The sequence below is a fragment of the Heterodontus francisci genome, chromosome 15 (genome assembly GCF_036365525.1).
Source record: "Heterodontus francisci isolate sHetFra1 chromosome 15, sHetFra1.hap1, whole genome shotgun sequence".
Lineage (NCBI taxonomy): Eukaryota > Metazoa > Chordata > Chondrichthyes > Heterodontiformes > Heterodontidae > Heterodontus > Heterodontus francisci.
In genome coordinates, this window is record NC_090385.1 from 45083493 (window position 1) to 45096220 (window position 12728).

At 41.2% G+C, this 12728-nt stretch overlaps 1 protein-coding gene across 3 annotated transcripts; it reads right to left on the bottom strand.

The window, feature by feature from the left end:
- Window positions 1-476: 476 nt before the first annotated feature.
- pdzd11 (PDZ domain containing 11) lies at window positions 477-12440 on the bottom strand. Of its 3 annotated transcripts, none has more exons than XM_068047483.1 (7): window positions 12205-12440; window positions 9787-9930; window positions 7083-7166; window positions 6136-6192; window positions 5302-5400; window positions 4787-4847; window positions 477-1007 (listed from the first exon to the last, which is right to left on the bottom strand). In XM_068047483.1, exons 2-7 carry the CDS (start codon window positions 9895-9897, stop codon window positions 973-975), a joined length of 447 nt encoding a protein of 148 aa, XP_067903584.1. In that variant the 5' UTR covers window positions 9898-9930; window positions 12205-12440; the 3' UTR covers window positions 477-972. The 3 variants fall into 3 exon arrangements, with proteins under 3 accessions (XP_067903584.1, XP_067903581.1, XP_067903580.1); XM_068047480.1 differs by having other exon boundaries at window positions 12222-12437; XM_068047479.1 differs by lacking the exon at window positions 12205-12440 and adding an exon at window positions 11998-12164.
- Window positions 12441-12728: the final 288 nt, after the last annotated feature.

Genomic DNA, 12728 nt, shown 5'->3' on the forward strand with positions numbered 1-12728 from the left:
AGCTTTGGGGTATATCATTCAAACCTTTGACCTTCTAGATTAGCACATCAACCTTCTTTCCATTACTGCATCGAGTGATTTCTTGAACAAGAGCAGTATTCTAACCTTACTGATTCTTCTAGAGCTCATGCTAGCTGTTAATCACCATCTATGTAAAGAAATGTTTCATAGGCTCTGAATCATCTATTTCAGTGCAAAAATTTCTTTAAAATGTCCTAAAATTATGGTATGGGTGCATATATGTGGCTGTTTATATATTATTTTGAAAGATATACCAACTAAACTTGCTCAGTGCTAAATATGAAAATCACATTCATTATATGGTTGCATAGCCAGTTTAACTGTGGAAAGTATTAAACCAGGATCATAAACAGCACCAGCGAGGAAGGTAGCCCACATATATTTGCAAGATGTGATATTAATGCAACACATGGAGTTTTTAGCCTTGTGTAACAAAACGAATATGAAGCCAAAAGTCTCTTTACAAATCTTTATGCAGAATGTCATTTCAGTTTTGGTCCAGAATATACAAGTTGTATAAATATTATACAGCAATAACCTTGTGGGTACTCATTTATATGGAGTTGGGGGAGGGTTTCTGATCCTAGTGGGTTTAAGATTCCTTCCAGATTCCCAAGACAATTATGGAACTAGGCACCTGAGTGTTTCACTTCTCAAAATGCTATGTCATCGGAGTTTCCCCAAAATGTTCAGAAAATGTCTAACAATTTACTGTGACAGAAACAGACTGTAAATACTAGAAATGTGAAATAGAAAATGCTGGATGATTATAAATTCCAAATTTGCCCTTCAACAAATACAAATCCCAAATTTCAGAATCTCACGACAAACTGAACCAGCTGCTGTCTGTTCTAAGCAGCTAACCAGACATCTTACAAGTAGCAAACTTGCCAGTTGATTTCTAAGGCACAGTGATCCCACTACGTGGCTGTTTATCAGCAGGAACTCCTCTTAATGAACTGTCCTTTCCTTCTGCCTGCGAAAGTCTGAAAGAAAACAAGAGATAAAATCTGACAATCCACCTTCAGAGGATAATTAAGTAGCTTTCAATCCTAAAACAGTGCATGCTACAAAGTAATTTTTGTAACTTCCCCACTGTAGATATTTACCATCAGAACAGATCATTCAAGCCAGCACGTAAAACAAAAATCACAACTCAGGCTGCCTTCAATTGAGATGCTCCCACTAGTGGGTGTTACGACCTCAGTGAGACTGTTAATGTTAAAGTACATGATAATGAATCCCCAGACCAATTTAAAAGAATTACACAATATTTCACATTTTAAGACTTTTATACTACAAGAAATCCCCATTAACCAAATAGTACTTTGCAAGTAGCTGACACCCCAAATTATAAAAGGTATTCTCTTTACTTCTTAAACTACTTGAAAACTTCACACCATGCTTATTTAGACATTAGAGTCCTCCTCGATGGTGAAATCTTTTGCAGTTAAAAGTCTGAAGCTCCTCCCAGTTACACTGGGTTGGATCTCCCAGGCCTTTCTCAAAGTCACTCACTTCTCCAAGCACTTTCGACCTGGACGTCAGTGAATAAGGCGATTCCTGGTGATTCTGTTGGTCTTTTACTTCTCTGCAAACCTCAACGTTCAAAGCAGGTTCAAATCTTCACAGCCTTTCGCTGTATCAGTATTCCGAGCAGGTGCTCCCATACTCCCTTGCAGCTGCCACCACTGGTTTCCTTTCTTACAGCCTGTCTGCCTTCAGAAAATGTAAAATTTATCTGGAATCAAAAGGCCTTTTCCAATATGCAAAGTCCAAAAGTCTGGTTTCAGCAGAGCCACCTGACCCTTCCATTGTTTCCAGGTGTTAGCAGCTGCACCCTCAGAATCAGACTTCTTTACAATACGAAATTCTGGGAGGGTGAAACCCATTGTTCTTCAGGTGTTATACCCTTGCAGACTTGGTTTTTCAAAATAAAGTCTTTGATCTATGTTCTTTGTTGACTTTTTTTTAAAAATTCATTTCATGGGATGTGGGCATCGCTGGCAAGGCCAGCATTTGTTGCCCATGCCTAACTGCCTGAGGTGGTGATGAGCTGTGTTCTTTAACCAGACTATTTTAGAAATTTTTAGACAGTCTACAAAAAGGATGGTGGCAACCCTAACTAGTGGTAGTCTATTTTCAACTTGCTCAATTACTTATATTGTTAAGTGTATGCAATGTATATATTGAACTGTATGGATAAAACTTATTGACAGTAAATTCCCATTTATCTTTAAATTGGGGTGGGCAGTGCTTATGCCTACAGTGATTGGCCAGTTTATTTTAAATGGGTTAAGAATTTCATTAAACTCCTACAAAAAACAATGTAATAATGACCAGATAATCTATTTTTTGTGATGTTGGTTGAAGAATAAATATTTGTCAGGACACTAGGAAGAGCTACCCTGCTCTCCTTCAAAATGGTGCTATGGGATCTTATACATTCATCTATACAGGATATAGAGGGCCACGGTTTAACATCTCATCCAAAAGACAGCATCTCTCTCAATACTGCAATGAAGCATCATCCTTGATTTTGTGCTCAAGTCTCTGGAGAGGGACCTGAACCCACATTCAGGGTCAGAGGGCAACCCACTGAGCTAAAGCTGACACCTGTTAGGCAAACCATCTCCAGCAACAGCTAGCACCTCAGAAACCAAGTGGAAAGAAAATTGAAATAAAGGGTTACAGTGAACTCCACCCCAGCAAGATCCCTCTCCTTTAATGGGAGTTGAAACATTTTCTATGAACATGACCTTTTTTCTCTGTTGGCTCCAGCACATGATCCACGTCAGTTAAAAGAACACTAATTCAATCTTCAAACACAGGTGTAAGAAGCCCAGAGGGACAGACCCAGACAGGCAATAAGAGTGTGGAGTGATCAAACAAGCCAAGGAAAAAAACTGGAAAAATGACTTTGTACTTAATGCAGAGCAAGCCTGAGGAATTTAAACAAGCTGCTTAATTTATTGCACACGTACTAATTAACTAACTTGTTAGTTATAGATGACTAAGGAGATGAACAAAAAATATAAAGAGGCAAGAGTGAAATACAAACTATTAAATAATGGAGAAACACTAGCAAAGTTAGGATGAGTGGGAGACAAAAATCAGGTAATGGCAGACCTGTCAATCTATTGTGAGCAAGTTACTAGAATCGGTCATTAGGAACAGAGTGACTGAGCGCTTGGACAAATTTGGGCTGCATAATTTGTGTAGTCATGCCTGACTAATCTAATCTGATTTTTTGAAGAGGTCACCTGTATGGTAGGGAAATATCTATTGATGTTATCTATATGGACTTCCAGAAGGCATTCAATAAGGTAGATTACAAAAGAATGAGCATAAATGAAAGCACATTTAATTGGAGGTAACCTTGCAATATGGGTTGAAAATTGGTTGGAAGGTAGGCGACAGAATAGGGATAAAGGATATGTACTCTGATTGGCAGAATGAGACAAGTGTTGCTCCCCAGGATCTGTACTGGAGCCTCAGCTTTTCAGCATATTTAGAAATGACTTGGATGAAGATAGAATTGCATATGCAAGTTTGCAGATAACGCTACACTGGAGGCACAGTAAGTAGTGTAAGAAGGGAGCAGGAAATTTCAAAAGGGACAAAGATTAAATGCATGTGGAAAACTGCAGCTGAGTTCAATGTGGGGAAGTGTGAAGTCATCCACTGAATCCAGGAAAGACAAATTGGGAGTATTTTCTAATTGGTGAGGTGGTACAAATTGAGGAGGTGCAAAGGGTGTCCATGTACACAAATCACAAAGCTAGTAGACAGGATCAAAAAGCAATCAAAGATTAACAGAATGTTGGCCTTTATCTCAAGGGGAATGGAATATAAAAGGGGAGGAAATCATACTTGATTTGCATACAGCCTTGGTCAGGCCCCACTTGTACAGTTCTGGACACTGTACCTCACGAATGGTTTACTGGCCTGGGAGGGGATGTAGCACAGATTCACCAGAATGATAACAGGGATTAAAGGGTTAAATTGAGGATAGGTTGCATTAGCGTGCCATAATATTTCCCTGGAGTGTGGAAGATTAAGGAGTGATCTAATTGATGTGTTTAAAATAAAAAGGATTCAACAGGGTAGATTAAGAAAATCTATTCTCAGGTAGGCATAATATTAAAATTAGGATCAGCCCATTCAGAACTGAAATCAGGAAGCAGCTCTTCATTACAAAGGGATAGCAGAAATCTGGAAATCTCCCATAAACGCTGTGGATGCTAGATCAATTGAAGCTTTCAAGACTCAGATTTTTGTTAGGTAACAACAGCTTGTATTTATAAAGCACCTTTAACATAATAAAACGCCCTAAGGTGCTTCATAGGAGCATTATAAAACAAAATGACACCGAGCCACATAAGGATATTTTCAGCCAGATGACCAGAAGCTTGGTCAAAGTGGTAGGTTTAAAGGAGTGTTTTAAAGGAGGAAAGTGAAGTAGAGAGGCGCAGAGATGTATGGAGGGTATTTTCCAGAGTTTAGCACTTAGGCAACTGAAGGTGTGGCCACCAAAGGTGGAGCAATTAAAACTGGGGATGCTCAGGAGACCAGTAGAGGAGCACAGATACCCTCGGAGGGTGGTGGGGCTGGAGATTAAAGATAAGGAGGGACAAGGTAAGGATGTGAAGGGACATGGTTCAAAACCAGATAAATTAGGTTGAGATCAGCCATGATTCAATTATAAATTGCAAATGGCCTACTCATGTTCCTATCTTCCTAAAATAATTAGGTTTGTACTTACTGTATGGAAAATAGCGAACCCTCATTGTAATTTCTCTGGCAGATTTTAGGATCTCAACAGCCTATACAACAGAAATGAACACAACTCAGCAAAAACAGTCTGAAGGAAAAAAGACTGATTTTTTTTCCCCTACAGAAACAATGTTTTGCTGCTATAATAAATACAAAAGTTATCTGAATCAGAACCCATTCAATATTAGCATCGCTATATCTGACCATAAACTGGTTTCTTTTCTGAATAGCAGCTCATGTACATTCCCCTGAACTTTAATCCAAGTGTCAAATCATGACACACAAATGTGGTCGGACAAGATTTATCAGGCTCAAAATACAAAATTAAGAGGTCAGTCATTGCCATTAACTGCCAGGTCACACACTGGTCCCTAAGGCACATCCTGAATTGGTATTACAAACTCTCAAAACTCATGTCCCATGTATCTTTGTGGTTAAAGTTCACAAATTCATAAAGAAGTTTGAATTTCATACCTTCGTGCACGATTTGATTCTGGTACTCACCTTGCTATGTTCTATGTCCTGAAAGTCAATGTCATTCACAGCAAGGACTTGATCTCCTTCCTGCAGACCTGCATGATCTGCATCAGAATCAGGAATTACCTATGGTAAAAGGTAATTGCCTGGACACTTAGGTTAGTACTCAAGAACACACACACACAGCCATTCTTATTAAAAAGTACTTATCTTTCAATGTCTTTTGTGTTGGCAGCAAGTCAACAAGTGGCTTTTCGCGCACGGGCGAAAGAGAAGAGAGTGAATGAGGGGGGTGAAGTTCTGTGTTTGTCAAGTGAAGAGGCTAGTTCCAGGGAATAAAATGCTTTACAATTTGGATACCCAATGTTAACAAGCATTTTCACACCAGGTATAGCATGGGTTAGGTTCAGAGTAAAAGGTCTTCTACTCTGTGCCAACGCACTTTAACCTTAGGATAATGATTCCTACTGCACCAGCATGACTTTTTTCTATTTCCCACCTCGCTGAGTGACTGCCAATTATGTGCTGAAATTAGGAACGTTGCATGCTGTGGTGTCATGATCACTAGGGAATTTGATTGAGACTGTCCAAGTTCATTTCACATAGAACCCTTAAGACTAGCAGACAAAAGATATTTCAGTCCTTCAGCCTGAAATGGACTTAAATGCAGAAGTAAAGGCCAACAACTTAAAAATTTAAGATTTTCAGAATTCCTCCAGTACAGAACTGCTACCTGAATACCATTACTCTTTGGTTGACCCATAGCAGTTTTTGCCCAAGTAATAACTGAGAATCTAACCTGAGCATCATGCTTAACAGCAGTACACAAAGCCGTAACACATTTAAGCCATGCACACAAACCTTTGATATGAAGATACCAAGCTGTGATGCCTTGCCCCCTCGGATGTTGAATCCAAGCTGTAGGAAACAAGAACACAAGTTTATGGATCAGAATTACAGAATTTCCTAGAGTATTCGGTAACCCTTTCGATAAAGCCCCATCAAGTTAGCCAATGTCAACCAGGCAATTAGCTTCAGTGCCACAGACTGAACATTTACAACACCAAAATTGCAAGTAGTATTGCCACCATTTTAATATTTAGCAGATTACTTCAAATTTAGCTGCTCTCAGACAACCTGAGAAACATTGCTTGACAAGTAGAGCTATTTTTCAGACACTTATTTCCTTCTACCCAAGTCAACCAACTTGTTGCATCAAAACAAAACTGAGCACACATCATTGGAACACTGTTAAAAGCAATTTAATGTCAAATTAGGGACAGTTTAATGCCCGCTAGGAACTGAGATGTGACTGTGCCAAACTCATTTCATGTAGGACCCTTACAGCTAGCAGACAGAAGAAAGCTTTCATCCCATCAGACCAGGCTGGAATCCTCTTCCTATTAACTTACTAAAGTCACTATGCCAACTGGAGATTGGAAAACATGCTCCATGCTTGGGGATTATCTCAGACATTCCTTTCTTCCTCCCCGTAGAGGAGGAGTTGACCAATTCCTTGTGTCTTTGATTTGGTCAGAAACACTCTGCCCGAGGCAATCATAGGATCAAAACAACATCCTACCATTCTAGTGGTGCAGCAGTTTGTAACTCCAACCTTTGCAACCAGTTAAAAAAAATTTTTTTTAAAACTGATTGAAAATACCATTTTATTTAGCAGAAAACTAATCCTTGCAGAAAATTTAGCATGAAAGATAAAACATTGGGACAACAGAAGACAATGCACTCAAGACTTAATAACATTGTCCTCTAATTTACAAGAGACATGTTTGTGTATGAAGGGTTATTACCTGGGCCCCAGAGGGTTTCTTCAGATGGATTATTCGAGGCAAAAACTGGGTCAGCTCATTATTGTAGTCCGGGTGATGTAACCTCTAAGGAATCAATTAAAAATCACTTTAAAAAAAATACACATAAAACCGTATTCTTCATTCCTTGAATAAAACAAATTCAAGTTTGTGATTAATGTTGCAGTTTCACTGAATGGAGTACAGAAAGGACAACATTTTTGAAATACCACAACTTATGAAGCATCTCAGTTCTAAATGGCTTATTTTGTAACAAATGTAATACATGCTTTAATTTTTTCTTAAAAGAAAATTACAATATTTTGAAACGTTACACTGCCTGCTTAAATCTTTTATATGTTTGATGTAAGTGCAGCTTACCTGCACCATATCTCTGGTTGGTGTTCACTAATTGATTTACTAGCTTACAGAGTTGTTCCTTTAAGTGTAAGAAAATATGGCAGAATGACTATGAATTACAGCAACTCTTGCACAATCTAATTCACAAACTAGGAAAAAAAAAGTTCCACAAAATATTTACTTAATAAACTACTGCGACCAATCTTAAAGCCCTCTCCTCCAACCCCACCAACAGTAAGTGCTAGACGCTCCTGGGCTTCTTTGTCACCAAAATACAGACCATTCGATCAGTTGCCTCTGCCATGTGTCCTCCCATCCACTAACCCACCAGGCCAAACTTCCTCAAGTTCCCTCCTGCGCTAGCCCTGAACTTGCACTTTTCATCAGAATCCCTATCTCCCCTGTCTGAGCTCATCTTCTCCAGAAGACCCACCTCCTATTCCCACTAAACTGCTGCCCACCCAACTTCCTCTCCCAGTCCCCATGTTAGCCAATATTAACGGTTCTCTCTCTTCAGATGTTACCCCCTCCTTTAAATCTGCCATCATCACCACTCTCATCAAAACAAAAAAAAACCCTTGACCACACTGTCTGTACAAACTACCACCCCTTTGCCAACCTCCCCTTCCTCTCTCAAGTCCATGAACATGTTGCCTGCCAAACCTGTGCCCATCTTTCCCAGAACGCCAAAACTGAATCCCTCCAAACAAGTTTCCGTGACTGCCACAGTTTCAAAATGGCTCATATCAAAGTCACAAATGACAGACAAAAAGCGAGCTATTCCTCCTTGTTACTCTCAATCTGTCTGTAGCCTTCGATACGGTTGACCATACCATCCTCCAACGCCTCTCCACTACCATCCAGCTGAGTATGACTGCTCTCACCTAGTTCCATTCTTATCTTATTGTAGCCAGAATATCACTTCTAAAAGCTTCTCTTCCTACTCCCACATAATTGCCTCTGGTGTCCAAGGACTTATCATTTGCCCCATCCTATTTCTCATCTATACTTTGCCCCTTGGTGACATCATTTGAAAACATAAGATAGCTTTCACACACACACTGATGATACCCAACTCTACTTGACTGCTCCACTGTTGCTAAATCATCAGATTACTTATCTGACATCCAGTACTGGATGGGCAGAAATTTGCTCCAATTAAATATTGGAAGAACTGGTGCCACTGTTTGGCGTGGGGGCCAAAATCTCCATTCGCTAGCTACCGACTCTATCCCTCTCCCTGGTAACTGAGAGACTACATCAGGCTGTTCACAACATTGGTGTCATATGTGACCCTGAGATGAGCTTCCACCACAGGCTCACGCCATCACTAACAGTGCCCATTTCACCTACATGACATGCATAACATGCCAAGCTTTGTCCCTGCCTCAGTTCATCAGCTTTTGAAACCCTCATTCATGCCTTTGTTACCTCTAGACTTGACTATGCCAATGTACTCCTGACTGGTCTCCCACATTCTACCTTCCATAAACTTGAGGTCATCCAAAACTCTGCTGCCCATGTCCGATTCACCGATCACCCCTGTGCTCACTGACATGCACTAACTCCTGGTCAAGCAATGTCTTATTTTAAAATTCTCAACCTTGTTTCACATTCCTCTATGGCCTCGCCCCTTCTTTTCTCTGTAATGTTCTCCAGCCCCACAACCCTCAGAGATAGCTGTGCTCATCTAATTCTGGCCTCAAATACACACGATTTTAAATCTTTCCACCATTGGTGGCTGTGCCTTCAACTGCCTAGCCCAAAGCTCGGGAATTCCCTCCCAACACCTCTCTAACTCTCTTTCTTGCTTTTCTCCTTTAAGGCAATCCTTAAAACATCATTGACAAAGCTTTGGGTCATCTGACCTAATATCTCATTTGGCTTGGTGTCATATTTTGTTTTATAATGCTGTTATGAAGCACCTTGGGACATTTTATTACATTAAAGGCACCATGTAAATACAAGTTACTATTGTTGTAAACTTGAACAGGTAAGACATATATAGGACTGGGTTACCTGGGCAGCTACAAAACCTGTTTAGAATCCAACTTCAAAAGGATGCATGACATTTTTTTTTCTCTACTGGCTATAATGATCAAATGCAAAATTAATTTTGATACTCTTTCCCAGTTTCGTGTAGAGACTCATACTCTAAGACTTGCCCCATTAGGTTAATCAGCAATAAGAACCCCAACTGATTTTTATCCTCCTTGGCCCAAGAATGCCAAGGTCAATTCTAGCACCCGAACTATTGCACAAATTGAGTCCAGTTCACTTAAAAGATCAAGTCTGGGGCTTTCTGGTCTGCATTACTCAGTACCACACTAAGAAACAACAGGATTACCTCATGCACTGGGATCCAAGGAGGAGGATTTTCGTATGGTGGCAAAAACACCACTGGATACTGATAGTCATCATAACTGCCTTTTGGGTCTGCATATATTCGGTTCGACATTGGTCCACAATCTCTGACAGAATCCAGTAAAATCTGTAAAGACAGGACCACAAACCGCAGTGAATGTCTAACATTTTTACCCAATACACACCCCACATCATGAGGTCATAAATCTACATAAAATCACTAGATACAAACTAGAAGGGCCATTCAGCCTCCCTTATCTCATTCATCCAGAAAAGAATCTACAGTCTATTCATCACTACATCAAGATGTTTCTTAATAGTTCCATGGTTTTTACCTCCACTGCTCTACAAGTTTGTGTGTGTGTGTCTGTGTACGTGTGCGTGCGTCTGCACGCACCTGTCTCTGCGTGCGCGTCTGTGCAGAGACGCGCGCAGAGACGTGCCTGTGCGTCTGCGCGCGCCTGTCTCTGCGTGCACGCGTGCGTCTGTCTCTGCGTGTGCGCGCGTGCGTGTGCGTGCACGCATGCGCCTCCGTGCGTCTCTGACCTACATTGACCGAGAGCCAATCAATACCTTGATTTTAAAATTCTTATCCTTGTTTTCAAATCACTCCATGGTCTCGCCCCTTCCCATCTCTAATCTCCTCCAGCCTCACAACCCTCCAAGCTATCTGCACTCATCTAATTCTGGTCTCATGTGCATGTCTGATTTTAATCGCTCCACCATTGGTTGCCTAAGCCCCAAGCTCTGGAATATCCTCCCTGCGTCTCTCCACCTCGTATTCCTCCTTTAAGACGCTCCTTAGAACCTACCACTTTGACCAAGCTTTTGGTCAACTGACCTAATATCTCCTTTTGTGACTCAGTGTGTATTTTATAATGCTCCTGTAAAGCACTTGGGACGTTTTATTACATTAAAGGTGCTATATAAATGAGTCGTTGTTATCTACTCTATTGTCCTCTACTAAAAACTGCACGCACGTTGCTTCTTTCAAATCAAGTCTCTTGGAACTGTTTGAATAAGACTCCTAACTAGGAATGTAGTTTGTTATCCATTTGCCTCTTTCTTCCTTTGGAGATTCTGTGGGCGATGGAAGACTTAAACAGGAAAGCAGACCACAATGCCTCAAATAACATTGTGTACAGCTAATGTAATCATATTTTTGCAACACAGTGAGAAAGTATTGCATCATACTGAGCAACACAAGTGCATCTCCTATTGTTTTCCAAACCAGCACTTTTCTATGTTCTTATTGTATTTGATCCTTTATATTATAGCTGACCTTTCCCACTAATTCTACATCTAAACCAAAGATGGACTTTACAGCTTCAAGTCAAAGTTCAAATAGCTTTCATCAAAATGCAACATTTAACTGAGGAAAGCATTTTATAGAAGTCATTTTTTTTTTAAAAACAGGCATTTCTGGATATGTTGCCTCTTTTAGGAAGATGCCTCCAGCCAGAAGGGTAGGTGCATAGCCTGTTCCTAGCCACCACCAATGCCCATTAATTTTCCATTCCTTTACTTGAACTTATAGTACCTTCCCAGTTAAATTTCATGTATCACTGTTTCTGAGGAATTATCATCCATTTTGCAGAACATAAACACGATAAATTTACTTGGAATAACCCCTTGCGCAATACCCTGACAGCAAACAGTATTCATTAGATATTGCTCATCCCATGATTATGCTCTCATATTTATTATCCCCAGCCAGTTGCAGGGGCCAGCTAGGCCTTCATCATATATCTGTTCAGAAATATTGGTAGAACTGCCAACATGGAATCTTCAATTCTACTGCAGACTCAATATTCCAGTTCTTGAGGGGCTGTTCAGCAATTTGCAAATTAGAATTACAGTATACAACGTATATTTTCTTTCCCCAATATTTTTGTTAACAGTTAAGCTTTCAAAAGAACTTTCACCAGCAAAAAAATATTAGAACGCCAGCCTTAGTCCCACCCCATCTCCTGCCCCAATTAGGGAATTATTTTTAACCAGCTCATTTTATTTAGATGAAGCAGCTGCGCACAAACCCAGAAAACACAGACAGCAGCCTGTTTAAACACGGTCATAAAAACTCGCACTCTTCCTGCCGATTATCATTTCTCAAAATCATTAGTGGCGACCTAAAGTCCAAGAAGTCGGCTGGACAATCACCCTGAGCCCTACCTACAGAGCTAAAAACATGTACCTGCTGCAGCACCAATCCCGTGGATCTATTCATAAGCCCATAACAAGACAAACACTGCAGGAAACGGAAACTTCCCAAACACGGTGTTTGGACCTCTGGAATACCGGCCTGCAGCTTGGGCCATTAACTCTCACCCAAACCCCTTCAAGAAGGTCCAACTTCAGGGAGCTAAACGTATCCAGCTCCCTTTCAACACAATAAACTAACCCGGCCTCATCCTTTACCTCGGCCTCTGTTGGAAAACCCCGAGGTCCGGAGCAGCTGCAATTCAGACAAAAACAACCAGGCCACAACCAGAACACCTGACATCAACCGCACGGGGAACCAATAGGAGCAGCTGATAATTCACGTGATATCGATTAGGCGTCGGTGGTTCTCGACTTAAAACGGAAAATGTCGGTGGGCAATGGGGAGGGGGCAAAGAGGTACAGGCAGGGCGAGGAGGGAGCAGGGCAGGGTTGGGAGGAGGAAGGAGGAGGAAGGAGGAGGAAGGAGGAGGAGGAGGAGGGAGGAGGAGAAGGAGAAGGAGGAGAGAGGAGGAGGAAGAAGAAGAAGAAGGAAGGGTCGAGGAGGGGGGAAGGAAGGGTCGAGGAGGGGTCGAGGAGGGGTCGAGGAGGAAGGGTCGGGGCATGGAGAGTACAGGCAAGGCGGAGGGGCTGGGGCGAGGAGAGTATTGGGTGAGTAGGGAGGAGAGGGCAGTGAGGGGGGGCAGGACAAGGAGAGAGGATGAG